Source organism: Anolis sagrei, chromosome 5 (assembly GCF_037176765.1).
Source record: "Anolis sagrei isolate rAnoSag1 chromosome 5, rAnoSag1.mat, whole genome shotgun sequence".
NCBI classification, from domain to species: Eukaryota; Metazoa; Chordata; class Lepidosauria; order Squamata; family Dactyloidae; genus Anolis; species Anolis sagrei.
Genome location: NC_090025.1, coordinates 118,733,196 through 118,760,705, shown reverse-complemented (window position 1 = coordinate 118,760,705; position 27,510 = coordinate 118,733,196). Strand labels below are relative to the sequence as shown.

General features: G+C 39.5%; 1 protein-coding gene across 8 annotated transcripts in view; it reads right to left on the bottom strand.

Annotated features, from left to right (window-relative positions):
• Window positions 1-27,510, bottom strand: part of TBC1D1 (TBC1 domain family member 1) — a 121,216-nt gene that overhangs the window by 31,744 nt on the left and 61,962 nt on the right. For 2 of the 8 annotated variants that reach the window (XM_067469019.1, XM_067469026.1), the window contains 11 exons: window positions 25,322-25,411; window positions 24,115-24,219; window positions 21,862-21,994; window positions 20,268-20,359; window positions 19,252-19,362; window positions 17,820-17,948; window positions 16,393-16,479; window positions 14,456-14,733; window positions 13,309-13,464; window positions 10,059-10,178; window positions 7,852-7,991 (listed from right to left, as the gene is read on the bottom strand). In XM_067469019.1, coding sequence (XP_067325120.1) covers window positions 7,852-7,991; window positions 10,059-10,178; window positions 13,309-13,464; window positions 14,456-14,733; window positions 16,393-16,479; window positions 17,820-17,948; window positions 19,252-19,362; window positions 20,268-20,359; window positions 21,862-21,994; window positions 24,115-24,219; window positions 25,322-25,411 — 1,441 coding nt within the window. The remainder of the gene's footprint in view (window positions 1-7,851; window positions 7,992-10,058; window positions 10,179-13,308; window positions 13,465-14,455; window positions 14,734-16,392; window positions 16,480-17,819; window positions 17,949-19,251; window positions 19,363-20,267; window positions 20,360-21,861; window positions 21,995-24,114; window positions 24,220-25,321; window positions 25,412-27,510) is intronic. The other 6 variants (XM_067469020.1, XM_067469021.1, XM_067469022.1 and 3 more) reach the window with 6 other exon arrangements.

Below are 27,510 nucleotides of genomic sequence, written 5' to 3'. Positions count from 1 at the left end.
GGCATGTAAATACAAAATCATAGAATCCAAGAATCAAAACCATGAAACAAAGGCACTTTAAACATGAATCTTTTCCAAGCAAAGCTGCCAAGAATCAGGAACGAGATCATGACTTGATTCCAAATGATGCTTCATCTGACTACAGATCTTGTACTTGGGACGTTTATCTCATTGTTAGCTATGTCCCAAGTGTTCAGAAATTGGTTTTGCTTTAGCTTTTAATCTCTTATCTTTCTTTCTCTGAGCCTGGGAGAACGCCGAAGCCACGGCTCCGCTCTTCTGTTTTGACTAATCACCTCCCATCTACCTATTTGCTCATTAATTTCTGCAGCTGGGCCAGGTGCCGAGCTGTTCTCAAGCTTCAAATCATGGGGATTCTTTGGTAGCAATTCGGGGAGCACACCATCATCCCCACACCCTTCAGGGGCATTCTTATGAGAAACTACACTTTGAACAGGAATCTCCTGGTCATTCTCTGCATCAATATCATTGACCAGACCATTACCTTCTTGAAACTCATTGTCATCACTCCCCACATCTAAAGCACACTGGTCCTTAAACACAATCACAGGCTGAGCTCCAACACTTAGTATGGAAGATGCTAAGGTTTCAACCTGGGATTTTCTGCATGCAAAGCCTACACTTTAAAGATTAGATAATAGTTATAGTCCTCCTCTGTCTCAATGATTTTGCACAAATAATCAATTTGAAGATTTAGATTCAAATCCATGAATGAATCACAGTGGAAAGAATCAACAGGATGTTTTTTTAATGGGGATTTTTTTTTCTGTGTCAGAAATAACTTGAGAATCTGCAAGTAGCTTCTGGTGTGAGAGAATTGGATGTCTGCAAAACATTGCCCAGCAGACGCCTGGATGTTTGTTGTTTTACCATCCTTGTGGAAGGCCTCTCTCATGTCCCCATATGGGGAGCTGGATCTCATCCGCACTCTCCCTGGAGTAGAACCTCCGACCTGTCGGTCTTCAGTCCTGCCAGCACAAGGGTTTAACCCATTGCGCTACTAGAAAACAAGTGTGTCATTTGATTCTTTTGGCATATTAAGGTATTTGATGTTTCAGGCATATCCAATTGGATTTTTAAAAAAAGTATTATGCATTTTCTCAAGCAATAAAAAGCCCTGAAGTCAGATTCTGTTGTGATAAACGCTTACCCTACTTGTTCCGAAGTATACAACTTCTTACCTTTTTACTTCTAAAAATAAATACAGCCATTTATCAGAGTCTGACCTGCTATCTTGCTATTGAACTTGTAGAATTATACAGACTGGCATAGAGATTCCCCACAGCTGATACTGGGGATATATCACACCCTAATCTTCCAAGTTAATGCTGAAAGTCTGCATGAGATGCATCTAACAGATGCAATTATGACTAACACTGGGAATTCTGGAGGGATTCCCTCTTTGTAAATTACTGCATGAACTACTTTCACTGGAATTCCCCCACCCCACAAATATTTGAAAACAGATGTGGGTATCAGAAAGCTTCAAAGTTTTCTACAGACAGATTCTGCAATATAAAATAAGTAAGTATCTACTTGTATGAAATGGAACTTTAAAAAAATGTAAATAGATATTTAGGTATTGACTTTCATACACAGTAAGAAATTCTGATGTTCCATGTGTTGTTGAAGGCTTTTATGGCTGGAATCACTGGGTTGCTGTGTTTTCCAGGCTGTATGGCCATGTTCCAGAAGCATGCTCTCCTGATGCTTTGCCCACATTTATGGCAGGCATCCTCAGAGGTTGTGAGGTCTGTTAGAAACTAGGTAAGTGAGGTTTATATATCTGTGGAATGTCCAAGATGGGAGAAAGAACTCTTGTCTGCTTGAGGCAAGTGTGAATGTTGCAATTGGCCACCTTGATTAGCATTGAATGGCCTTGCAGCTTCAAAGCCTAGCTGCTTCTTGCTTGAGGGGATCCTTTGTTGGGAGATGTTAGCTGGTCCTGATTGTTTCGTGTCTGGTATTCCCCTGTTTTCAAGGTTGCCAACTGCAACATTCATATTTGCCTCAAACAGACAAGAGTTCCTTTTCCCAACCTGGACATTCCACAGATATATAAACCCCACTTGCTTGGTTTCCAACAGACCTCCCAACCTCTGAGAATGCCTGCCATAGATGTGGGCGAAACGTCAGGAGAGAATGCTTCTGGAACATGACCATACAGCCCAGAAAACTCACAGTAACCTAATTCCGATGTTCTTACCTTCTATGCTCTACACTGAACTTCATAGTGTTTAAAATAGCTGTCCATCAACAACTTACTAAAATTATTTTCATTATTTTAAAGATATAATAATAATAATAATAATAATAATAATAATAATGCATTCTAACCATGTGCACAGGCATTTTTTGGTAATTCCTATCCATACAACCCCTCCATAATTCTCAAAAATCAGTTAACTCCAAAAATTCACTCCAAAACGAACTCTCCAAAATCAGAACTACATCTGATCTTGGATCTCTGAAACAAACACATAAGTTTAACAAGATCTTGTGCATCTAAATTTCTCAATGCAAACAGCATTTTACAATTTCACAGCCTGAAAGAAAGAAAAAAACCCTAAAAATCTTGCACTGGAAAAAGTACCAAATGTGTGACATTTGACCTAAATACCCCACAAGTAAATCAGTTTAAACAACTTCAGGCTTCAAGAATTTCAAGCAAGAGAAACAGTGCCACCTAAAGTACAAGATAAAAACTGAAAAAGCAGCTCATATTGAAGAGTGACTCTCATTTTCTTTCAGGCTGCGAAATTGGAGTGAAGGAGTGGGAAATTTGCTGGATTGAATATTTCGTTTATTCTCCAAATCCCATTATACCATAACAATTGATTATGGAAGCTAGGGTTGATGGGAGTTATTTTCCAAAATATCTGGAAACTCATAAACTATCAGACTGTTTTAATGTGGTAGGGATAGCTGGCTAAGTAATACAACTCAATGTATTGTCGAAAGCTTTCATGTCCAGAATCACTGGGTTACTGTGAGTTTTCTGGTCTGTATGGCCATGTTCCAGAAGCATTCTCTCCTGATGTTTCACCCACATCTATGACAGGCATCCACAGAAACTAAGCAAGTGAGATATATCTGTAGAATGTCCAGAGTGGGAGAAAGAACTTTTGTCTGTTGGAGGGAAGTGTGCAACTGGCCACCTTGATTAGCATGGAGTAGCCTTGCAGCTTCAAAGCTTTGCTGCTTCCTGCCTGGGGGAATTCTTTGATGGGAGCTGTTAGCTGGCCCTGATTGTTTCCTGTCTGGAATTCCCTTGCTTCTTGAGTATTGCTCTTTCTTTACTTTCTTGATTTAAGAGGGGTTTTTTTTAAAATACTGATAGCTAGATTTTGTTCACACTTGCCTCCAACAGACAAGAGTGCTTTCTCCCACCCGGGACATTCCACCAGGGGCGGCTTGTCCATTACGCGAAGTAAGCAGTCGCAAAACACTTTTTTTTTTGCCAGGGGCGCAGAGGCGCCTCTGTAAATGCCCCTCGACTGCCACTTGAGGAGCGCCCCCTCAGCTCACAACAGCCCTAGCAGTCCGGGGGGAGCCTCGGCTTTCTTGTCTCGCTGGCGGGCGATCCTCTTCCCAAAGGGGCCGGGCCCTTGAGCCTCGCCTAGCCCCTCTCATTCCTGCTCCACCCGGCCACTGGGTGCGCGAGCAGAGCCGGTGCTCAATTGTTCTCCGTGTTCCATCCCTTCCCTATGGCCGGCTCTCTTCCCCGATCCCCTGGCTCTCCACCCACCTCCTGTCCTCTCCCCAATCCGTGGATGGGCCAAGGAACGGAGCCGCCGCACCTGGCCCGCTTCGGGTCCGGAGGCGTGTCTGAAGACTCCAGCGTGCGCACCAAAAGTTGCCTCTTCTCCTGAATTTCTCTTCAGCCATTGGGACCAAGAGACAGAGAGCCCCACCGGCTGGAGGTATCTCCCACCTCCGCTCCCTCCTTTGTTTTTGCGCCTACCTTCAGGAAAGGTGGGCATCTTCACCTCTCTCTCTCTATCTCTCTCTGTCCCAATGGCTGAGGAGAAAGTCAGGAGAAGAGGTGACTTTTGGTGCACAAACCGGCATCTTCAGGCATGCCTCCGGACCCAAAGCGGGCCAGGTAAGGGAGCAAATGCAGCAAGTGTAGTTACTGAGATGTATAGTTCACCTACAATCAAAGAGCATTCTGAACTCCACCAATGATGGAATTTAACCAAATATGGCACACAGAACTCCCACGACAAACAGAAAATATATATCAATTAGGCCTGGGTAACAACGCAAAAAATTGTTTCTAAAATCGATTTGTAATTGGGGTTTTTTTTTGTTTCGATATTTAAAATAATTACAAAACTTTCCCAAAAAAAAGTTTCGGTATTTACGAAATTTCGTAAATATTTACAAAACATTTTGTAAAGATGGCGCCCTTTTTTTTTTCAATATTTTAAAAATATTTTTAAAATTTAATTATTAATTTAGTAGAATAGGGATTAATTATTATTACCGTATATTTCGGGGTAATAGGTGACTGGGCGCATTAGACGACCCCCCAACTTTTCAATTAAAATTTTCGATTTTTGGATATACTCGCCCTACTAGACGACCCCTCTTTGCCAGCCCCTTCAGGCCGCAAAGCCTCCTTTCCTGGGCTTTGAGGCAGCTTTTCGGTGCCATAGAGCCTCCCCTCCGCCGGCAGCCAGGCTTCGCCACAGCCAGCCAGCCACGTGCTCATCCCTTCCTGCTTTGGGTCAAAATAATAATAAAGTTTTCCTGAGTTGCAGTTGCAGCTATGCGCCTGTAGGTGTCAGCAGAGAATTTTTTCTCTTCTCTTTGCTGCTTTACGGAATCCATGAAGCCTCAAAGCCCGGGAAACTGGAGCAGTGGGGGAGTGGGTAGAGAACGCTAGAACTCCCTCCTCCTTTCCCCCCCTCCCTTTTGTTTTTGAGAAGGGACAGGATACTGGCATAAATTATGCTGGGGGTGTTGAGTGATGTTGAGCCTGGCGGGGCAGGGCTTCAGAGAGAAATGAGAGATAGAGTGCACGTATGTGTGTTCCTGTGTTTTTTCCTCTCTTCCCTTGCACTCACTGTCTCTGCTGGATTGATGGCTATCCCCCCCCCCCCTCCGCTTCTCTGCAAAGTCACTCTCTATCTCTCCTGAGGAGGGAGAACTTGTGTGTGTGTCCTGTGCTTCTTAACCAGCCTGAGCGACTCGCTCCCTTCCCTTGCACTCAGTGCCTCAGCTGGATTGATAGCTATCCCCGCTGCCTGCTTCTCTGCAAAGTCACTCTTTGGAGAGAAGCAGGGTTCCCTCTCCTCAGGAGGCATAGAGAGTGAGAGAGCGACGTCAGCATCGCGCCTGGCATTGGGAGAAGGGCAGGCAGGGGGGAATAGCCATCCATCCAGCAGAGGCAGCGAGCGAGGGGGAAGAGAGCGAGCCGCTTGGGCTGGTAGCACAGGAACACACACGCGCGCGCGCACAGGTTCTCTCTCCTCAGGAGAGAGAGAAACTTTGGAGAGAAGCCATCAGAGGGAGATAGCCATCCATCCAGCAGAGGCAGCGAGCACGGGGGAGGAGAGCGAGCCGCTCGGGCAGGTTGGTTGGTTAATGGCATTGGAGGAGCCCAGCAGCAGCTGCTACTGCTTCGGGCGCCCTGCTCCAGCGCAGGGCAGCTGCTCGCCTCCCTCACCTTGACCCAAAACAGGAAGCTCGCTCGCCCCTCTCGCTCGCCCCTCTCAGCAAGCATCGGCAGGCGGCCATCTTACGTATTTCCGAAATGGACGGAAATACAAAATTTTTTGGCGCCTGCCGTTTCGATATTTAAAAACACTTCCAGGTTAAAAAAAATGTTTTGTAATTGTTTCGTAATTCAAAAATTAACGAATTTTTTAACGAATTACGAATTAACGAAACGAATTGCCCAGCCCTAATATCAATGATTGGTTGGGGGGGGGGGGATACTGTTTGCTTACCATTGAAAATTACCTAGGGCAGCCTCTGCATTCCACAGATATATAAACCTCACTTGCCTGGTTTCCAACAGACCTCACAACCTCTGAGGATGCCTGCCATAGATGTGGGTGAAAAGTCAGGAGAGAATACTTCTGGAACATGGCCATACAGCCCGGAAAACTCACAGTGATTCTGGCCATGAAAGCTTTCAACAAACATTGAGTTGTATTTCTTAACCAGATATGCCTACTGACATTAAAAAAGTATGATAGAATGCTTCTGGAACATGGTCATACGGCCCAGAAAATGCACAGCAACCTAGTAATACAACTCAGATTATTTACAGCAAGTGGTGCCTGGTAATGGTGACTTCTGCTGCTGATGGCAATGCCTGCCTCAAGTGAAACTAGTAAAATGAGATTTATAAAATTGTTTGAAAACTTTTTACTCTCCCTTTTTAACAAACGTAGCTTTTTGTAATGGGGGAAAATCTTTGATAATTTTCTTTGTTGGAGAGGGTTACTGCAAGCCTTGCCAAATGCTTGTATGAAACTCTGCAAGGCGATTCATACTTTGATTGAAATACCAGGCGATTTCCATCCTCTACTCCAGGCTTTTTATTCTTAACTGAAACTGCTAAATGCTTTAGCCTTTACTCATGGGAAGGTACTCCACCACACGGTTCAGTTTTGAAGCCATTTTTTCCAGTTGTACTGCAGAGGCAATATGGTAACTTTATTCTGACCCTCTTTTTTATAAACACTGACAAGTTTTTGTCTTTTTCTGTGCTACTACAACCGAAGTTGCTGTGTTTATGGAGCTGTCACCATGATTTCATAGGAGTCCCCGGTTGTAGTTCACCTACATCCAGATAAACGATGACCCGCATCAACAATGGACCTAGCCCAAACTTAGCACACAGAACCACAATGATCTACTGAATATACTGAAGGGGTTTGGAAGGAACTGACCTTGATTTCTGGGACTTGTAGTTCACTTACATCTGGAGACACTGTGATCCTCACTGACAATAGACTGGGGCCAAACTTGGCACACAGAACCTCCACAACCAACTGAACCTACTGGAGGGGTTTGAGGGTACCGACCCACTATGGTGGGATTTCTGGGACTTGTAGTTCACCTACATCCAGAGACACAGTGACCTTTACTGGCAATAGACTGGGGCCAAACTTGGCACACAGAACCCCCACGACCAACTGAAACTTCTGAAGGGGTTTGAGATGACTGACCCACCATGGTAGGATTTCTGGGAGTTGTAATTCTCCTACATCTGGAGACACTGTGACCCTTACTGACAATAGACTGGGGCCAAACTTGGCACACAGAACCCCCATGCCCAACCAAACCTACTGGAGAGGTTTGAGGGGACTGATCCACCATGGTGGGAGTTGTAGTTCACCCTGCAGCCAGAGAGCACACTGAACCCCACTGAGGATGCATCTGGAGCAAACTTGCCACACATGCCCAACATAACCATCTTTAAGTGCTGATGGCATTTGAGGGGGTTAACCTGCCATGATGCGAGCTGTAGTTCACCTACAACCTTATGCATGTTCTTAATGTAACAATTCATATATTTTTTTAAAAAAATCTTCAAATAACCCGAGCAACGCTGGGTACCCAAGCTAGTATTACATAACAGATGGGAGAAAGTACTGATACCAACAGGTGTGAAACACTGCTGACACTGAAAAGCACCCACCTCCATCATGACAAAAGAATAAGCAGGATTGATGCATAGTAACTACATATATATCTTCTGTAAGCACAAGATTTTGCCACTCATCTGAGCAATAAAACAAAAAGCTATACCAGTATTTCATGCACAACACAGGTTAGTACATTTCTTTAGTATATAAAATTAGTCTTTACCATCATGCCAGCTGGTAGAATCACATCCTTTTTGTGGTGTTGCTACTCTTAGAAATATCTGCTGTCTCCATGAATGTCGACGAGTTCTTACAGGACTTTCGTGGAAAGAATCTGCTTCACTTGACGTGGGCTTGTAGTCACTAGTATCAGAAGTGGGGAAAATTTTCCGCTCAGTCAAAGACAAGGAATAAACAAACTCTTCAAGTATGCATACTAACAGACTGAATATATATATATATATATATATATATGCATTCTTTAACTAATCAACAAGTGTCATGAGAGATGCTGCTGCTGCTTTTGCTGCATGCTTTCAAGTTGATGCCAATGTAGTACCTGTGTGAAATTCACTGACTAGTAATGTTCTGTTACTTTTGACCCTTCACCCAGATTACACTATGTAAAATGATTTTTGTCCTTGGGTTATAAATGTCATTTCCTAATTGGTTATATCATAAAAAACATGGAAAAAGTGTATTAAACTACAACAACTTTGTTTTTACGGGACATTCTGCAGCACATTTTGCTATAATTTTTCAACAGGTATCTCAACCAATTCAACATAGTTTGTGGCAGCCACAAAAATGATGGTTTTGGAGTATAACAACTACTTTCAAGGTAAGCACAACACAATCATACTGGAAATAACACTTTCAGACCAGGAGCAGGAACATTTCCAAATTATGTTACATAGTGTTATTTATACTACTGTACCCCACCCATATTCTCATTGACAGAAAACCAAGGCCGGGGAACAAGAAGCAATATGAGCCTTTTAGAAAAGATGGTGGGCTTTTCTTTGAATTTTATCCTCTTGAAGGATCATTTTACAGAGAAGTCATATCTCAATTGTTATGTGGAAACAGCTACCAGGTAACTTACCTCTCTGTTATTTGGTCTTCAAAAAAGTAAGATCATATTACAAAGACATGCAAACCTTCCCAGATGGTGAAACTTGGCCACAAGTATATTTACCGATATTACAAACAGTTAGTAACAGCATGTATTTCCCATAACAGCCTCTTTTATGCTGATCTGAATATTGTCAGTTAAACCTATGCCACTGGCATTCTGCTAAACATCTTTTTATCTTCTCCCCACTTCCAGTGACAGTTTAGTACTATTTCTTGGTCACATTCTGAGCCAAACTACATGCTAAGTTAATCACTGGTTTTTTTCCCCAAACACAAGCTTGTGCCATCATTTTAACTCTGAAGCAAAAGTAGCCACTGGATCCTAACTTGGGACTTTGCTTCTATTCCAAATGAGAACTTCACACTTGTTTCCTGTTTCAAATCCCCAGGGAATATTTGTCAACAGAGATACCATAGAGTCTCGCTTATCCAACCTTCGTTCATCTAAGATTCTGTACTATCCAATGCAGTCTGCCTCCTGCCCGGATCCACAGCTCTTTCAATATATTGCGATGTTTTGGTGCTAAATTAGTAAATACAGTAATTACTACATAACGTTACCATGTATTGAACTGCTTTTCCTGTTGATTTGTTGTAAAACAAAATGGTTTTGGTGCTTAATTTGTAAAATCATAATGTAATTTGATGTTTAATAGGGTTTTCCTTAATCCCTTCTTATTACCCAACATTTTTGCTTATCCAATGTTCTTCTGGCCTGTTTATGTTGGATAAGTGAGACTCTACTGTATTTTCTGAAAGCAGCACATTCAAAATCAAACAGCAAAAGGATGTGTATGTGAGATTTTCAGTAGGCAATCTGAGAGCCTGACGAAGGATCCTGGGCTGCTGTTCCTTCAAAATAAAAGCAGCAACATTCATCTTGTTTGCTTTGTTTTCCAAATAAGGATCAATGAAATGTAGTTTTGGTCCTTTGAAAGATTCTCAGAACCTACAACAGATAAGCTAATTTCTATTCACATACTGTGCTAACACAAACCTGTTAAGTAATGTCTTTCACACATATAATCACCATCACCATCACTACGCCACCATCACCACATCACCAAAACCATCACTACATAACCATAGAAGCTGAATGATTCATGGTTTCCACATTGTCAATATTATTTACTGATATAAATATGGTAAACTTGAAGTGCAGGTGCTCTGACTTTAATAAAATCCCCACCTTCATCTCACCAGTAATAATGATTCCAACTTTAAACTATTTCATCAAATCATGGGACAATGTTTCAAACCATAGATTTTTCAGCTGCAGGAAGAGTACCCTACCTTTTCATGTTCCTAAAGTCAGAGGTGTTATTTTCATCTACAGGAGCCAGAAATTTTAAGAAGTTTGGCACAGAAGAGGAAGAGTGAAGTTTTTTCCGTAGAGTAGAACGGTAGGAGGTGCTGAGTGTAGTTGAAAGGGGGTAGTTCAGAATGAGGGAGTATAGGGATGCCAGGTAAAATTAAAAACACAAAACACAAAAGAGTCAGTTTAAAATTAAGGAAGGAAATCATACTTGTAGGAGGTAAAACAAATAACAAAAACAAAAGAGAGAGAGAAAAAACAAAGACCAGCACTGCAAGGCATTCTGTGAATATGTATATTTGTAGGTTGACTCTCAGAGGTGTGTTTGAAATTCATAAAGAACACAACACCGATCACTCTGGTCTTTGAAGTGTAACTGAGGGAATGATAATAAGAAACTAGGGCAAAAATTTGGGTCTTCATCACTTGGAACAGAATGAGGCAAGGCTCTTTTCTTTTCTTTTTCTATGCAGTTATGGATATTTTTAAAACAACAGACATCTTTTTGTATTAGCAACATCAAATTTAATGATGTTGTTGGATTCAAATAATTGACTGGATTCAAATAGTTATTTTAAGTAGAAAGATGGGCACTGAATAAATTCATTTTAAGTTTTTTTTCCTCTTTCTAGTTCCATGGTGAAATCATAGAATCATAGAATCAAAGAGTTGGAAGAGACCTCATGGGCCATCCAGTCCAACCCCCTGCCAAGAAGCAGGAATATTGCATTCAAATCACCCCTGACAGATGGCCATCCAGCCCCTGTTTAAAAGCTTCCAAAGAAGGAGCCTCCACCACACTCCAGGGCAGAGAGTTCCAGTGCTGAACGTCTCTCACAGTCAGGAAGCTCTTCCTCATGTTTCTCAATATGAGCCTCGTCCATTTTTTAATAATTAAAAATGTAGTGAACTGGGATGTTTAGGGGTCATACTTTGGATCCTAAGGGCCACATGTAGCCAATGATTTGAACTGTGCCCATCCCACCCACTTCGCTTTAAGATTTGATTCTTTCTTCTACAGAAACAAGAATAGCTTCATATGATAACACATGTAGTAGTGGAAAGTATGATGACAACAACTCATTAGTACATTTCATATAAGTACATTTCATTGCATGTACACATAACAATATGTGCAGGCAAGTATATTCCATGTAGTTCATGGATGCAAGTTTCATAATGTAGTAACAAAATAAAGAAAACATTGACTTTACTCAGGCATCATTTTCTTTGTTTCTCCAAAAAACACTGCTTAAGAGGAACTTTGGTTTGCTTGCCATGGGAAACTGGTTTGATGAACCAGTATTAATCAAATACTGTATTTCACCAATTCTAATATGCACTTTTTTCAAAAGGTTCAAAAAAGAGAGTGTGTTTTAGACTTAGAATCGATAGCAGCACTGAATCACATGGATCTTTTAAAAAAGATCAGGAGCAGTGGCTGAGAAAGTGGGAGGCAAGCAAGCTGTTCTGGGCAGCCCCGATAAGGCTGCTGCTGCTCCCCCAACCTCCACACCTTTTGTGCTGCCACAGGCTTGGAAGATGGGGCTGATACTGCTGGCCTGGTTGCTGCCATTCCCCAGCCTTCCTGGGTTTGCCTTGAAGGAAGATGATCAGAGGCAGTGGGAGTGAGAGTGTCATGGCCGCTTTTTCTCTCTCTAGTAGAAGCAGCAGTGAGGCAAGAGGAAGTCCTATATACCAGGAGAATAAGGTGGCATGCCTCCATTGCTCCTTGCACACAAGGCTTCTTCCTCTCCTCTCCTCTCCTCTCCTGGCTCCAGAGAAAGAGAGGGAGAAAGAGAGAGAAAGAAGCCAGATCTGAAGTGCAGGCCCTTTAGCTGATTTCTCTGTCTTTCTCCTTCTAGAGCAGTGGTTCTCAACCTTTGGGTCCCCAGGTGTTTTGGCCTACAACTCTCAGAAATCCCAGCCAGTTTACCAGCTGTTAGGATTTCTGGGAGTTAAAGGCCAAAACATCTGGGGACCCACAGGTTGAGAACCACTGCTCTGGAGGAAAGAGATGGGAGGAAGAAACCCTGTGTGCCAGGAGCAATGGAGACCTACTGCTTCACATTCCGGGCACGCAAGGGTTCCTCTTGCCTCCTCATTGCTGCCACCTCCAGAGAGTAAGACAGATCACCATGCAGCTCCTCTCTCTCTGCCACTGCCACCACACAGATCCTCTCCTTCCAAGACAAACTCAGCAACACTGGGGCGGCAGCAATGACAAGACAAGCTGCAAGAGCCCAGAACAGAGAAGCTCCATGTCCCAAGCTGGCAGCAGGATGAAAGGTTGGGGAGGCAGTAGCAGCATCAGGAGCAAAGTGGGAGGCTTTCCGGGGCTGCCCAGGACAGCTGGACATCAAGACAAACAAGTTGGGGCTTGGGGGGCGGGGGGCGGGAAGCCAAGGCTCCAATAAAAGGGGTGCATCATAGAATCAAAAATATTGTTTCAGATTGGAAGTTCAGATAACACTATAGCTTTCTAATAGGCATTTCATTATTTCTTCCATCTTTTCTCTTGCCTCACACATACACACAGATCAACAGGGGCAAAAAAGACTAGCTGTATAATGTATTTTTACTGGATACTTCCAGATAGACGTTCCAGGCACTTCCTAATAATTTAGGAAGTGCCCGGAACATCTATCTGGAAGTATCCAGAACATCTAAATGAAGTCAAAATTATGGTGGAAATTTGTGAATTAGAATCATTGGAAGAACTAATTTATTTATTCAGTTGTAAAGTATATATATCCAATAAGTCACAATGATTAGGTAATACAGGAAGTGAATAAAAACAAATTCATAAGCAAAGCTGTGCCTTATATTAAAAGTGTCCTGGAACTAGTTTGGGAGTGGGGTGAAGGAGATGGAAAAATAACTATTTAAATATAAGTGGGAGAGGGAACGTGAACTGCATAGTTCATTCTTCCCCTTCCTGCAATTTTTCTTCTTCTTTGCTATTTCTTTTTTATTTGGCAAAGGGTATCTTAAATTTTTGAACAGCTTTGTAAAGATGCCTGATAAATCATAGTAAAGACTTAACACAATTGGCACTTTTACACAACATAAGATATAATGCCAGTGTGCTTTTTTCTGTGGATTAACTTTTTTTTTGTTTTACCTTCCTTTACCTTTATATTGTATAATGTTAAATTCCTAGGGATATAAGCTTACAAGTTGATACATTGCCAAGCAAAGACAAATGCCATTCATCTCGTCTCTCACCTCTTTGGCATAGTACGCCTGGTTTGTTCTCCACTTGAATTAGGCCTAAGATGTTTTAAGAAATTGGGTGAGGAGGCCGAGGGTTTAAGATGAGCTGGAGGAGGAGGAGAAAGAGGACGAGCTGGCATTGACTGATCAGCAGAAGTGTTAGAGCTGCTGGAAGATGTGTTCATATTTTATGCAGAGGAATCCAACAGAGATTGTTAAAAGAAAGGGAAGGGAGTGAAAAAAGACACGTGAAAAACCAACTAAAAGGGCACAGTAAACATAAGATAAACATAAGATAAAAAAAGATTCCTTTGTATTCAGAGTGCCACATAAAAGATTAGCAACACCACAACTATAAAGACCATAGGAACAGACGAGTACAATTTCTCTAAAATCTGGCTTCCTGCTTAAACCTGACTTATCCCAAGAAGATCTTCTTGGTATCTTGGTTTGTTATACATTTTTGTTGTTGTGTAATTCTGAGTCATTTCTGAATCTGATGTTTTGAGACTCACGCTCACGCATTCCAGTATGATGCAATATATTAACAAAAAAATATGCCAAAAATGGAGCAAAATACGATCAACAAACAGGAGCAAGTCCAAAGTTATGATGCTAAAGATATATAGGAATCGACAAGGTTAAAAGAAAGAGCAAGAAAAGCTAGGTTATTCAACTTTTCTCTCACTCAATCCTCTTTCTTAACCATTAATTTTAGGAATATTTTTCCAGGGGTTGGTAGCTTCTCTAGTGTGATTCTCTAGTTATCGTCTGACTAAAGTTGGCCGTAGAATTGAACTGGAGGGCCTAGAGATTCCTAGAAAAGTGTTTTCTCAGATAAAAAAGTGTTTTTATTTGTGCTTTTTTCATTTTCATGGGGGACCTACCCCTTAACCCCACTAAATGTGGGGGGATACTATAAATGACTAGGCACTTGTTCACTTCTCCAGTCAAATGTCAGATGTTTGATTCAAAAACAATGCTGACATGAGAAATATACTTTGTGATACTGTCTGAGAATTGTAAAATTTAAGCCACACTATAGTTGGTTATATTTATATTTATTAAAAAGAACATTACTTTCCCTATAATGGACATAACTTAAATCATTTTCCCCAACCTTCTCCCAGACAGTATCCTGCTTTAAACTTAGCCTTACGTTTGCTGGTGAGGAGTCTCTGTGCCCACAGAATGATACCTCATAAGTTTCCTTTGAGGAACGGGTGGAGATGCTTCTGTAGGTTCGGAACAATCTTGGTTTTCTGTTGGAACGTGGGTCAGGGTATTTGCTCGCCGTCTAAAACCCTGGTAAGCTGCTTTTTCAGACTGCTCAGTGCACGCACTTTCTGACTCAATAAGGACATTGTTTACAGATCCATTTGCCTTCACAGGACTCTCTGTGGGAAGGAGGTCCTCTCCTTCACATACAGATGTTTCCTGTTAATGTAAGAGAGAAAACACACATGATATATATCTTAACAAAACATACATAATGCACAAGTTGTAACCTCAAACTGCAAAAAAAGTTCACTCCTGAAGAAAACATTTTATTTAGCTATCTGCTGATGCATTTATAGTTTCATTCATTTCAACGATTATGTTACAACATTTTCCCTATATTCCCAACACAGAAAGTAACAAAAATGTAAAAGTATATTGTTGTTCTTGTACTGATCTCACCATAAAATCATAAACTTATCTGACACATGAACTGTCATGAATAGTATCATGATTTGGGGTTTGTTTTTTTTTTTGTTGATACTGTTTTATAAATTAGAAAAAGAGTGTTAATTTCAGAAAACTAAAAAGGAATAGCAGCCATAAGTTTTCCTCAGCTTATCTCCAGGACTGCTAACCAGTCCTGGACTGCTAACCAGCCCCTGTATGAGCTACAACCAAGCCAAATCTCTGAATAAACAACAAATAACTGATATTCAGCACCAATCAGATTTAGCCAATAGCCCACCCTTTATTATTGATGGAGTCAGTAGGTTTTTGTATCTCCCCTATGAAATATCTAACCATGCTGAGGGTTTCCAGTCATTGGAGGGCCTTCACTCTGACAAGTTGCCATGCCCTCCCATCTGCTGTATCAGAAGGCTGTCACTGAAAGACTCCATACTCTGAGAGACTGTGCTCCTGTGATTCAGGACACATAGAGACAATGGAACATGTCTTTCTTCAGTACCTGTTCTATAGAGGTATTCGATCCCATCTCATTACACCATGGCTATACAAATATCCAGGACACTCTGGACAGTTTTATATCTTCCTGCTGCTTTCAGATACTAATTTGGCTATAACTTATAATGTCTCCAAGTTCTGAAAAGCAGCAATGAAAATCCGGCAGTCGATGACTAATAGCAGAAACTAGTACAAGTTAGGACTTCATAGTAGCAGAAAACTGGGTTTACAGTATTTTAATTAGAGTATGGATGTTGCTCCCTCCTTTGTTTGACTGGACTTCCCTCCCCTGTGCCACATGAGCACCCCTATTCCCTCCCTTTAGATTCCCTTCCCTTTAATTCCATAAATTGTGTTGAATTCACAACCTCTGAGTATGCCTGCCACAGATGCAGGCGAAATGTCAGGAGGGAATGCTTCTAGAACATGGGCATATATCCTGAAAAACCTACAACAACCCAGTGATTCTGGCCATGAAAGCCTTCGACAATACATCCTGTATATCCCTTTTAGCTTAGATTCTTAAGTTATTTACCTTAATGTCCTAACAATGATATACTTATTTTAAAGTTTTAAATCTCTCAATCCTTAATTCTGATATGCTTGTATGGGACTATGTCCTTTTTCTCTCGAACTAGTCATTGACCATAATAAATTGAACTTGAACTTGATAAGAAGGAATTTACAAAAGTTATTTGTGCATATCAGGTGGACTACTTAAAACAGTTCATGGGCCACAAATGTCTTTGGGTTTATTAGCAAGTTTATGATAAGTCAATACTATCTCTTTAATAATTTAGTGACTTCAATAAAGACCAACAGTTCAAGGAAATAATATATTATAATATATAATATAAAAAGAGGGCAGAATAGACTATTTCTTTTTGTCTTTGTCCTTGACTTTGTACTTACTTTGCTTGTTGTGCTTATTGTGCTTGATAAAGAGCTGTCCAAGTCAATGCTTTCAGAACTTTCAAGCTGATTTTTACTTTTATTACCCTAGCAGAAAAAAAATATTATGTTAGAAAAACATGTATTTATACAATCTGAAAACATTCACAATTCTATTTGCCACAGTAATGCTAAAGAAATAATTAAATCCCCAAAAGTCTCATTTTACTGGAGGCATCTTTTAATTTAATTTCCTAAATGAACTAAGAATAGTTACTCAGCATGAGAAACTATGATATCCTTTAGAAAGGTCATCCACACTGACTTTTAGAAGCAACTTAGACATTAACAAAACATGACTCTCTCATTTTTTAAGTTCTCCTTTTGCAGATACAAATGATACATAGATTCTTTCTTATATTGAGAAATTTTAAATAAGTGACTGGGCACTTGTAGTATTGTAAGTTAAAATTATTTAACTTACAATCATTGCACTACATGAAACCAGGAAGTAAAAACATTCAGATATGCTGAAAACACCTTTCCTACAAATTCTCATATATCAGAATCAGGGGAAAGCTCAAACAAGTTCTGATGGTGCTTCAAAGAGAACATGTTTATAGGGTACAGCTTGACACAGGCAAATACCAAAACGCTTGGCCTAGAACACTTACATTATAGATAATTGGTAATTAGAGCTTATCTTTCTGAAGACTTACAAGACAGAAGTTTTGTCTGCCATTTAAAACATTCATATAGACTGAATTAAATGTCATTAAATACTCATGAACAGAAAAGTGTTTAGTTCTAAATTTTGAAAATATAAATGCCACATAAATCTGAACAAGAAAAGTATTCCAACACCTAGGAACCACAACTGAAAAGGATCTGTCCTCAAAAGTGGTCCATCTCTGAATGTAGAGGTACCCAGACCAGGGTAAAAAATCTTAGGCAGATTGGTGTTGGAAAAGTCATATTGACAACCACTTCTTTTGCTAATATTTAGTTCTATTCACAGTATCACAGTTCTATTCATTGAACATTACATCTTACATTTAATTGGGCTAATTGTAATATGTAAGATGTTAAGTAGCGGGTGTCTTCTGACAGTCTTTCCTGCAATACAAAAAGGTTGTGTACATGCCTTCACTTTTCTTCTTTAACACCTAACACCTAACTGCAAAGGTTTATATTAATACTACAATAGCTAATATGCACTTGGTGCCAACTGTTTAAGGGGCAAAATATGAGACTTGAGTTATATTTACAGAGAGGATAATGTGTACCGATAAAGATATTTCAAATACTTCATACCATTTGACTATTGTATAAAGCTAATGTAAGTTCTAACACTGGGAAATTTTGATATTTCTCTAAGCACTACATCTGAAATTAAGAAGAGAAAACAGCACCATTAAATACATGGTACCACAAATATAGAAACTTACTCGAGATAAAATACTTTCTAATGACTCTGTTAGTGATCTTTTAGCTTTGCTTTTCAACATGTCTAGTCGGAAACGGGGTGTGTTGCTTGGCATTTCATTTCCCATGGCCTCTACTGAAGACTGTGAGGTCTAGAAAGTAATAAAAACACTTTTTAAAAAGAAGATAAACAGAACAAAATTCCATAGAAAAGATAACTGGGCCTATTAATACCCTAAAGCAGTGGTTCCCAACTTGTGGGCCATGAGACCTAAAAGAAGTCATGGCTCTAGATAATTAAATATGGTTTTCTATGGGTGAGCAGGTGGCGACTACTGAATAGCATAGGCTCTGTATCAGAAACTAGAGCTAATGTGGTCTATTCAATGCATTTTTCTGAATTAGCACCCAAATAACCAACCAAATCTAAAATTTACCGAAAACTGATTGGCACTAATGTTGGAGAGTGGTCCCTGGTCAAATTGGCCCCTGGTCAAAGTGGTCCCTCATCAGAAAAAGATTGGGAACTACTGCCCTAAAGGTAGTAAAGCCCATCTGATCTCAAAAGCTAAGCATGGTCAGCCATGGCTGGTATTTTGATGACGACTACCAATAAATACCAGGTACTATATGCTACATTTCAGTGAAAGTGTCACAACCCTACCCAGAGAGTCTCTTGTAAATCAGCCAAGCCCACAAATGTAGTCCAGAGACAGTCCTAGGTCAACACATTCAGCAGTCGGCCAAGTAAGGATGAGGGAAGAGGATAAACTGTAAGTCTGTTCCAATATTCTGTAGCCAGGATATCTCACCAACACAGTTTCCAAGTATAATTCACAATGCACAATCCAATATCCAAGGTACAGTCCATCTTTCAAGATCCAAGAATCTACACATAGAACTTCAGGCTGCAGCTCCCAACACCAACGCTGCTACTAGCAACTAGCTACCAGCAACTAGCTATGACACTAGGGCTACTTAGCCTGGTTCAGTGATGCCATTATAAAAGTTATCAGCTTCATACTTTCAGAAAGATATTTCTTGTTGGTAGCACTCATGATTCTCAAGAAATCAAGTATTATATCTTGAGTTGTGTTCTTTGAAATGGAAGAGACCAGAATGCCCTTTGTTGAGTTAACAAAGTGTTCAGCAATCTCCCCAAAAACTTTCATAACTGTTGAAGTATTTCTGATATTTAACAAAAACATTTTGTCCTTTATAATTAACTAACAAACATTAAATAAGTTGGCTAAAAGAGTAATCTCACCAATTGAATGCTAGCTTGCACATGCGTGATTTCTATGTTCAGGGTGAGTATGTGGAGCGATGTGCAAACATGTGATTCTATTAAGAGGACTGTATTACATATTTTAAGAGGGAAGTACAGATCATCAATTATTTTTAAAATAATATACATTTTTCAGGAAAAAAGGAAAATGATTCATAACTGCATACCTGCTTGGATTCACTAAGATGAACATGATCCTTTTGTTTATCTTCATACATGCTTCTCAAGATTGAGATTATTAACTCATTCTCTTTCTGTTCATTTCTTGGCCTTATTTTCTACAATGGAAAAAGAGGACAGCGATCTAAATTGTGCCTTGAAGAGAATTATTATTCAATTGCTTTTAGTGCACTATGTACGAAAATATGTTTGTTTACTAAAATGACACTATATACTATATACTAAACAATATGTACAACTGGCTAGCAAAAAAGAAAGCTAAGATCATGGAAGAGGGAGTTTCAAAGGTCCAAAACACCTAGAGTTCACCACATTGGAAAAGACTATACTACGTACATTATGGAATATAATTGTAAATTTCTAAGAAATTTAGAAAAAAAATCTCAAAGCAAAGGCATTGTTGAAAGTTTTTTTTTACAATCACATAAATGTATATAAGTTAAAGTATATAAGTTATATAAGTTTATCTGTTCATATTTTGTAGCGTTAAGGTTCCGCCAGTGATCCCTGAATGAAATTATAACCAAGTAGACCAAGGTTTGCTATTTTATATTGGGCATAAGAGACAATTGTAGCTGCTTTGGTGAGGATTACTATGCAAGGAAGGCAGCAAGGTAACATGAGTAAAAATGATTAAAATGAAGATGTTGGCTTATATATGGGTATATTGAGTCATTTTTCAATAATGAGCCAGCTGCTTTTCCCCCAGCATTATTCATCAGTTACACCTTATTGCCTTTTTACTGTACCACAGCAAGTAGTGATGCATTTTGGCAAAGATTGTTTATTTATAATACTACATTGAATGCATTATATAAAGAAGAAGAAGAAACACACCAATAGTAAAACATGGGATTGTTAAGCCTTTACAGATTTGTCATCTCATGATATAAAACCAAATACATTGATTAAGTGCACATGTTACTCCTACACAAAGATTAAATAGAGATAAGAAATAAACAACTGTATGACTTTCCTAGAGAAACACCAGTAAGCATATTACCTGAACTTCCTCGAAGACTGAAACCTGCTCTTCATTATTCAGTGTTGTTAGATGCTTTTGGAGTTCTAGTTTAGTCTTAGAAGGATGCATCCCTAGGAAGTAAGCAAGTAAATGTATAGTAAAGAGAGAAAAAACCAGATAAAAATTAAATGAGAGCAGGTAGGGCACATTTTGATATCCAAATTGCCTTGTCAATCTATGAATTGTCTAGGGCGACAGGTATTATACTCAGTGCACATTTGATCAAAAGAGAGCACAGTGGGGGAGTTTCATCTGTTATCAGCCTCATGAAGCTAAGATGCAAAAAATGTCCTGGTAGCTGTGACTTATCATAATGATGGAGCAGCCATAGTCTTGGAGGCTTAGCTTGGTTTATGGAACCTAAGAAGACTCTTTTTCCTGATGAGTTTGTAGAGTCAGAAGTCAAGAGCACCCAATAAGATCATTTTAGCTGTGTTAACACAGGCTCAATGAAAACAGTTCTCCACCTAATCCTTTAAGTCCAATGGTTCCCACCAGAGGTCCACAAGAATTAAAAGATGGTCCGTGGCTGCACTGTTACTACACCGTTGCACCGATCCAACGGTGTACATCGTTACACCGTTGGATCTTGGTTCTAACGCCATGTTAATTGAATGTTGAATGTTAAATGTATTTATTGATGACTTTTATAATGTTTTATTTGAGCCTATTGTCTTAATTGAATGTATATGTTGACAGCATCACAGATGCTTATGTAAAGCTGCCCTGAGTCCCCTTGTGGGAGAAGGATGGGGTAAATGAACCAGAACAACTGGTCTCACGAAACTTTCTTATTGTGCTGAGGCTTATTAAATATGGTTTTCTGTGGGCGAGCAGATGGCGACTACTGGATGATATATGTTTTGTCAGAAACTAGAGCTGATGTAGTCTATTCAATTCAATTTTCTGCATCAGCACCCCAAATAACCAAACCCAATCTAAAGTTGACCAAAAATCAATTTGTAACCTTTTTGGTACTAATGTTGGAGACTGGTCCCTGGCCAAAGTGGCCCCTGGTCACGTGGTCTCTGTTCAAAAAAAGATTGGGAACCAGTGTTCAAGGCAGACACTCTTACCCAATACTTTACAGCAAAAAAAACAAAAACAAAACCTTATTCTCCATGCATAAGGTTTCTTACTATGCAGGGCCCATTTCTGGTCTATTTCTTCTTACAGTTTCCCCACTCACCATGTATATGCGCACAGGGAGAAGAACTATATCCAATGTACTTTCCCCAATATTTTGCACCTTAAATGTATTCATGCTTTACAGTTAGGACTACTCTCGAAACTTCAAATAAGCTTTCTTCCAGTTTTGACCTTTGATCAAGTTTTGACCTCACCACTTTGAGTCCCACTCTGGGAGAAAAGTGGGGTAGAAATAAATAAATAAATAATCATGCTTGTCCAGTTAGGACTTTCCTCTGAATTTCCAATGTTTTTCAAGTAGCGGAACTGTTTTAAATAGAAATGGTTTAATAAAGGGCTTTATCCCTCACCTGTACACTTAGCAATATCTTATTTATTTCTCTTTTTTAAAAAAGAAACATGTGTCATACTATATACATCCTACCTTCTATTTTTTCACAGAGTTTATGAAGGCTCTGCATGGGACACTTGTCACAGAACTGGAGTTGTGCTTTGGGGTTTTGTTGGATAGCAGCTACTGTAAATGCCTGCTTCAAAGTCATCATGATTTCATCAACCTGGAGGAAAGAAAGTTTAGGTTGGAGACACAAGCCAAGATTGAAAGCAAATGTATACTTTTCTGGTATAGACCAGAAGTGAGGAAGCAAGGAGTTATTTCCCCTCACATGTTCTCTCCCTGGGCTGTTCAAAACCAAAATTAAAAGCGATGTTGACATCAGTTCTGGTTTACTATGCAGACAATTTTGTAATTTGGGTAGGGTGTCAGCTGCAGCAGTTTTGCATGTGTATGTGAAAAATCACATGAAAATAATAAAATTTTTGGAGGCTGGGGAACTCCAGAGGCTAAAAAAAATGAACTGTAATAGTTTAAGAGTTGTATTTTCCTCACTACTTTCCATGAGCTGGTTTGTAGGGTTCATGAGATATTGTGGGGATCAAGCATCAGAAGACCATTCAATTATCTCCACAATCTTGGAGCAAAGTCTGTAACAATGACAAGTATCAAGTCTAGATTGCATCATAAAAAGTAATATCATTTAATGTTTTAGTCCAACATTCCCATACTAGTGACAGTTTTAGTATAATAAAATACAAGAATAAATCTCAATTTAAATGTGGCTTCCATATATTTCAATAATTCAATAATGAAAATATATCCAGGAATGTCAGGATGTTTTCCCCATGCTTCTTCTATTTCCCCTTCTGTCACAACTTTCAATGGCACTGCAGGGAAGGGAATTGTCTAAATGCCTATTATCCCAATTTTGAGGACTTTCCTAGGAGAATTTGTGCATGAGTTTCACAGTTTGGGAACACTAACACATGCTTCCATCACAGATGGAAGTGGGTAATACTGCAGTTGACACCCTGTAACTGCCATTCTGTTATTTTAAAACAGGTTGGCAAGAGGAAGGATGTCTTTGGGTGGCTTGTGGAATATCTGGTATCAAGGGCTGTCCTGTATCCAACAGCTGTTGCTCCATTTTCCTCCCAACAATACGTGTATTGTGGGGGAGTAGGCAGATGGCATTGATAATGGTTTACGTTGCTGTACGTTGCCCTTGTTTCATAATTTGGCTTCCCAAAGCACATTAGATAATGACTTCAATATCATGCTGAAAGGGTTCTTTCACTTCATTGTTATGAATATTCATGGACCATCTTAGGAACATGACAAATGGACTCCTGAGTGAGTACTAAATCTACTGTCAGTCCAAAAACATTATGGCGGGATCAACTTGCTGATTTGCTTTGTCGTTTTTATCTGTTTGTTTTGATGGAATATATCATATCACTTTTTTTATTGTGCTTGCACTTGCTGTTCCCTATTTGCAAACCTTAGTGATAAATTGTGGTTAGCAATAATAAAAGTGTTCTGTTTAAACTTGGTTAGGGAGTCTGATTGAGCCAAAGAAAAAAAAAGATCTCCTTTCTCTCATGATGGGAGCCCTTTTAAATCATATTCTCTCTGTGGAATGAAAGCCAAAAGTTTGTAAATCCATCACTCCTTCTATGCTCTTCATCCCCTTCCCCCTGAATTCTCTCTTTCCCATCCATACCTCCCTACTCTCTTTCCCAGTCTGAAGAAAGGATAAATCACTCTTACAGAAGACTTCTGAGATTAGGCTAAAGGCTACATTTTATATCATGTCAGAAGCAACTAGAGAAAGTGCAAGTCGCTTCTGGTGTGAGAGAATTTACGGTCTGCAGAGAAGTTACTCAGGGGACGCCCGGATGTGTTCCCATCCTGTGCGAAGCTTCTCTCATGTCCCCACATGGGAAGCTGGGGTTGACAGATGGGAGCTCACCCCATCTCATGGATTTGAACCACCGACCTTCAAGTCAGCAGTTCAGCCAGCACAGGGGTTTAACCCACTGCACCACTGTGGCTCCTAAAGGCTACATCATTCTAAGGATTACACGAAAGCATAGGGCTACATACTACCGACCAAAATTGCCTAGTAATAGAAATCTCACAATGCCAAATTTATCATTTGGGTTGGTTTAATTTTCATTTAAACATAACATAAGATCATCTTTCATCAGTAGGAACAATGCTTCATTATTGTTACACACTATTATAAGAGGTTTTACACCCATTACTGCCTATGGGGCTTATACTTTATGTAAGTGTGTGGGCTTGTAAAATCATAATCTGCAATGCATGTTCTCTTACCAGGGCTTCATCTGTACACTGAAACACGTAACAGACAAAATGGAACCCTCTATTTTCTGATGACTCCCTGCAGATAAAACCAAAGTGGTCCACATGCCTGATTCCCTGCAAGAAATGTATACATTCATAAATAATTTGAAACTTTTTCGAAATGGTCAACAAATCTGGAATCAGTAGTAAGAGACAAATATAAACGACTAAACAGGTTTAATAAACTCATCTATCTATTTTAATATTCAGTAAAGTTGTTAGTCAGAGTTTATTTTTTACCTGCAATGCAAGAGTTATTACAATGCACACAGATGTATGTTGAATGGAAGACTGTTTTAGAGAAATCTGGTTTTAAGATTCATGTCTCCACCGGGAAAAAGAAGAGGAAAGCAAATGAGAATGAATATCTCATAGTGCTGCCAATATTCACGATGGAAACAGATTTGTGGCTTCTCTCTGAAGAAAGATGTAGAGTGGATGGCTTCCTTTTTTTAAAGGGTCTGAGAATGACAACATATGTCCTGTTTTCTTCTAGTGGTGATATCACTAGTTAGGCAATTAAATTGACTGAGAGAGGGAGTTGGGTAATTACATTTGGAATTTGTTTCCTGTTGGTCTGAGAAAGACAGAATTTGACCTTAAGGGCAAGTTGCTAAGTGCTGACTCAGAGAGTTTGTTGACAATGGAAGAGGTCTTAAAGAAGGTACATTTACTGGCTGAGAAATTTTCTTGAGAAAATATATTTCTGGCATTTTTCTGATATTTACAGTCCCATTTGTAATCCCATGTTGCTTCCCTTTAAATTATATTGGGATTTCTACAGACCATGATTATCTAGCCCCACCATTTGAACATCCTGGGGAAAAAAATCTAGATTGCTGAAAGCATGTTCTCATAAAATTCACTCCACATTGAACTTTGCACAGAAATGGTATTTAATCCTGCCATATACTGACCATGTGATAGGGTGTGGATTGTTTCTGGAATCTACCTAGAGGTATATGTGTTTAAACATTATGAAAACAGTTCGTTTCAGTCTGAAATTAAACAGTAAAGGATACAGTTTCTTAAAATGAATACACTATGCCCAAACCCTGGAGGCCACAGATTTTCTTTACCTCTTTATTTTTGCTTTCACTTCATCAAATATTTTATTTTACATTACATTAGATAAAACCATGACAGTGTAACAAAGATGACATAAAAATATTGGTACCTGAGAACAAAAGGAAATTTCCTTAAAGCTTTTCTCAATAACAACTTTTTTGGTGTCAGGACTAATGATGTAAACTTCAGACTGGCCAATCTGAAAAGAACAAAGAGACAATTAATCAACGGCGTTCCAAAATAGTCTAAAGACAAGAAATACAAATAAATATTATGGCTCAAATTTTGAGATTTTGTACAGAAGTGTTTTTCTAATTGGCGGTCTTAGATGCTGGCCACTCGACTATCCGTTGCTAGTCATGACGTGTTTGGAGAAAAGAAATAAACCACGGTAGTTAATGAATACAAATATGGTACTAGTCCTTGGGTTCCTCCAGGGCAGATGGTGCTTATCATCTAGAAATGGACCTTCTAGCCAAAGCATACCATAGAATTGTGCTAGAGGACTTACAGATGCCTAAAGAGTGCAATTCTATGGTCAACCGCTTCTGGAACATCCAATGAAAGTTCCAGTGGACACTGACTATAGAGACGTGTTAAATGCAAGGCCCATGGGTCATTTATACAGTCTTACAATTGCAACCAGCCCTTTTCAGGAAACCATAAGGCTCATATCTTTCGACAGGATCATAATAATCAGAAATGCTAGTGTCTGCATAAAAAGCATTTGCTCTGCAACTAAATGGGGGGGGGGGGCAAATCATGCAGGTCTCCAGGTGCTATTGGATTAGCACTCTCAGCAGCACAGCTAATGATGAAGACTACTGGGAATTGGAGGGCAACACTACTGGGAGGCTACAATCCCAACCTCTACAACAGGGGTCCTCAAACTTTTTAAACAGAGGGCCAGGTCACGGTCCCTCAAACTGTTGGAGGGCCAGATTATAATTTGAAAAAAACACAAATGAATTCCTATGCACACTGCACATATCTTATTTGTAGTGCAAAAAAAAACCCCTCTTTTAAAAAATACAATAATTAAAATGAAGAACAATTTTAATAAACATAAACTTATTAATATTTCAATGGGAAGTGTGGGCCTGGATTTGGCTGATGAGATAGGATTGTTGTTGTTATTGTGTGCTTCCAAGACTTAGGTTGACCCTGAGCAAGGGTCAAGTAAATGACCCTGGAGGTCCGTATCCGGCCCACAGGCCTTAGTTTGAGGACCCCTACTCTACAACAACCTATGACTCTCTTTTTCTATACAATCACTCCTTGGTCACTTCATAGGAGAAGGAACTCTGAATGGTTATCTTTTTGCATGTGTACATCATTAGAAAATTGATGGAGCTATGGAGTCAAGCCACAGTATTTATAATGAGCAATAAAGCAATGCTAGTATTTCTTACAAAGATAAATACTAATCAGTATCATTTAGCATTACAGGGAGTATATGACTGAGGCTGCTCTGTACACCATGCTTTTTAGTTATGCAGACAGGTTTAAGTATACCTTAATTTATCTTTTAAGAATGCAGATTAAGGCTATCATTCTGAAACTGTTTAGTTCAAGGTAGCCCCAAAAGAAGCCAAGCTACAGTGGAAGGAGGTAGTTTGAAGAAGGCTGTTGGATCTTTAGATATTACCATTTTGTTTAAGCAGAACTTTATGGAGGAAGCCCAATGAGTCTTCTCCTGTGCCACATGAATTTAATTGAAGTGTCTTGGTAAGTATTAACTACATTAAGGATTCAGCCTTGAGTAGGGCCAACTATTTTCAAGACTGACACATTACCAGAATGTTGGAGAATGTATAAATGATTTGTCTGTTTCAACGATGGGTCTGTGGACCATAATAAATGTTGTCGTTCTTGTGCATGTTGGAACCTTAAATTGACATCCTAAGCTGTTCTACACAGGAAATGGCTTGCACATGGTAGAGTCAGAGTAGAATTAAAACATGCTATAGTGAGGTACAGAATAGTGTGGCATAACAGTTTGAGGATTAAACTATAATTCTAAAGACCAGGATTAAAATCTCAGCTTGAACATAGAAATGCATTGAATGACCTTGGGTGAGTCACAAACTCACAGCCCCACAAACACATGATGGAGTAGCTTTAGGGATGCCATAAATCATAAATGACTTGAAATCATGCAACGATACAAAGCACCAGCATAAGAATTAGGGGTCATATAGGAATACTCATCATGGGTTGCAGATTTTAAACATTTTCATAGAAAATGTGACCTGGATTAACCCAGAGGTGAATAATATTTATTTTCTAAAAACAAAG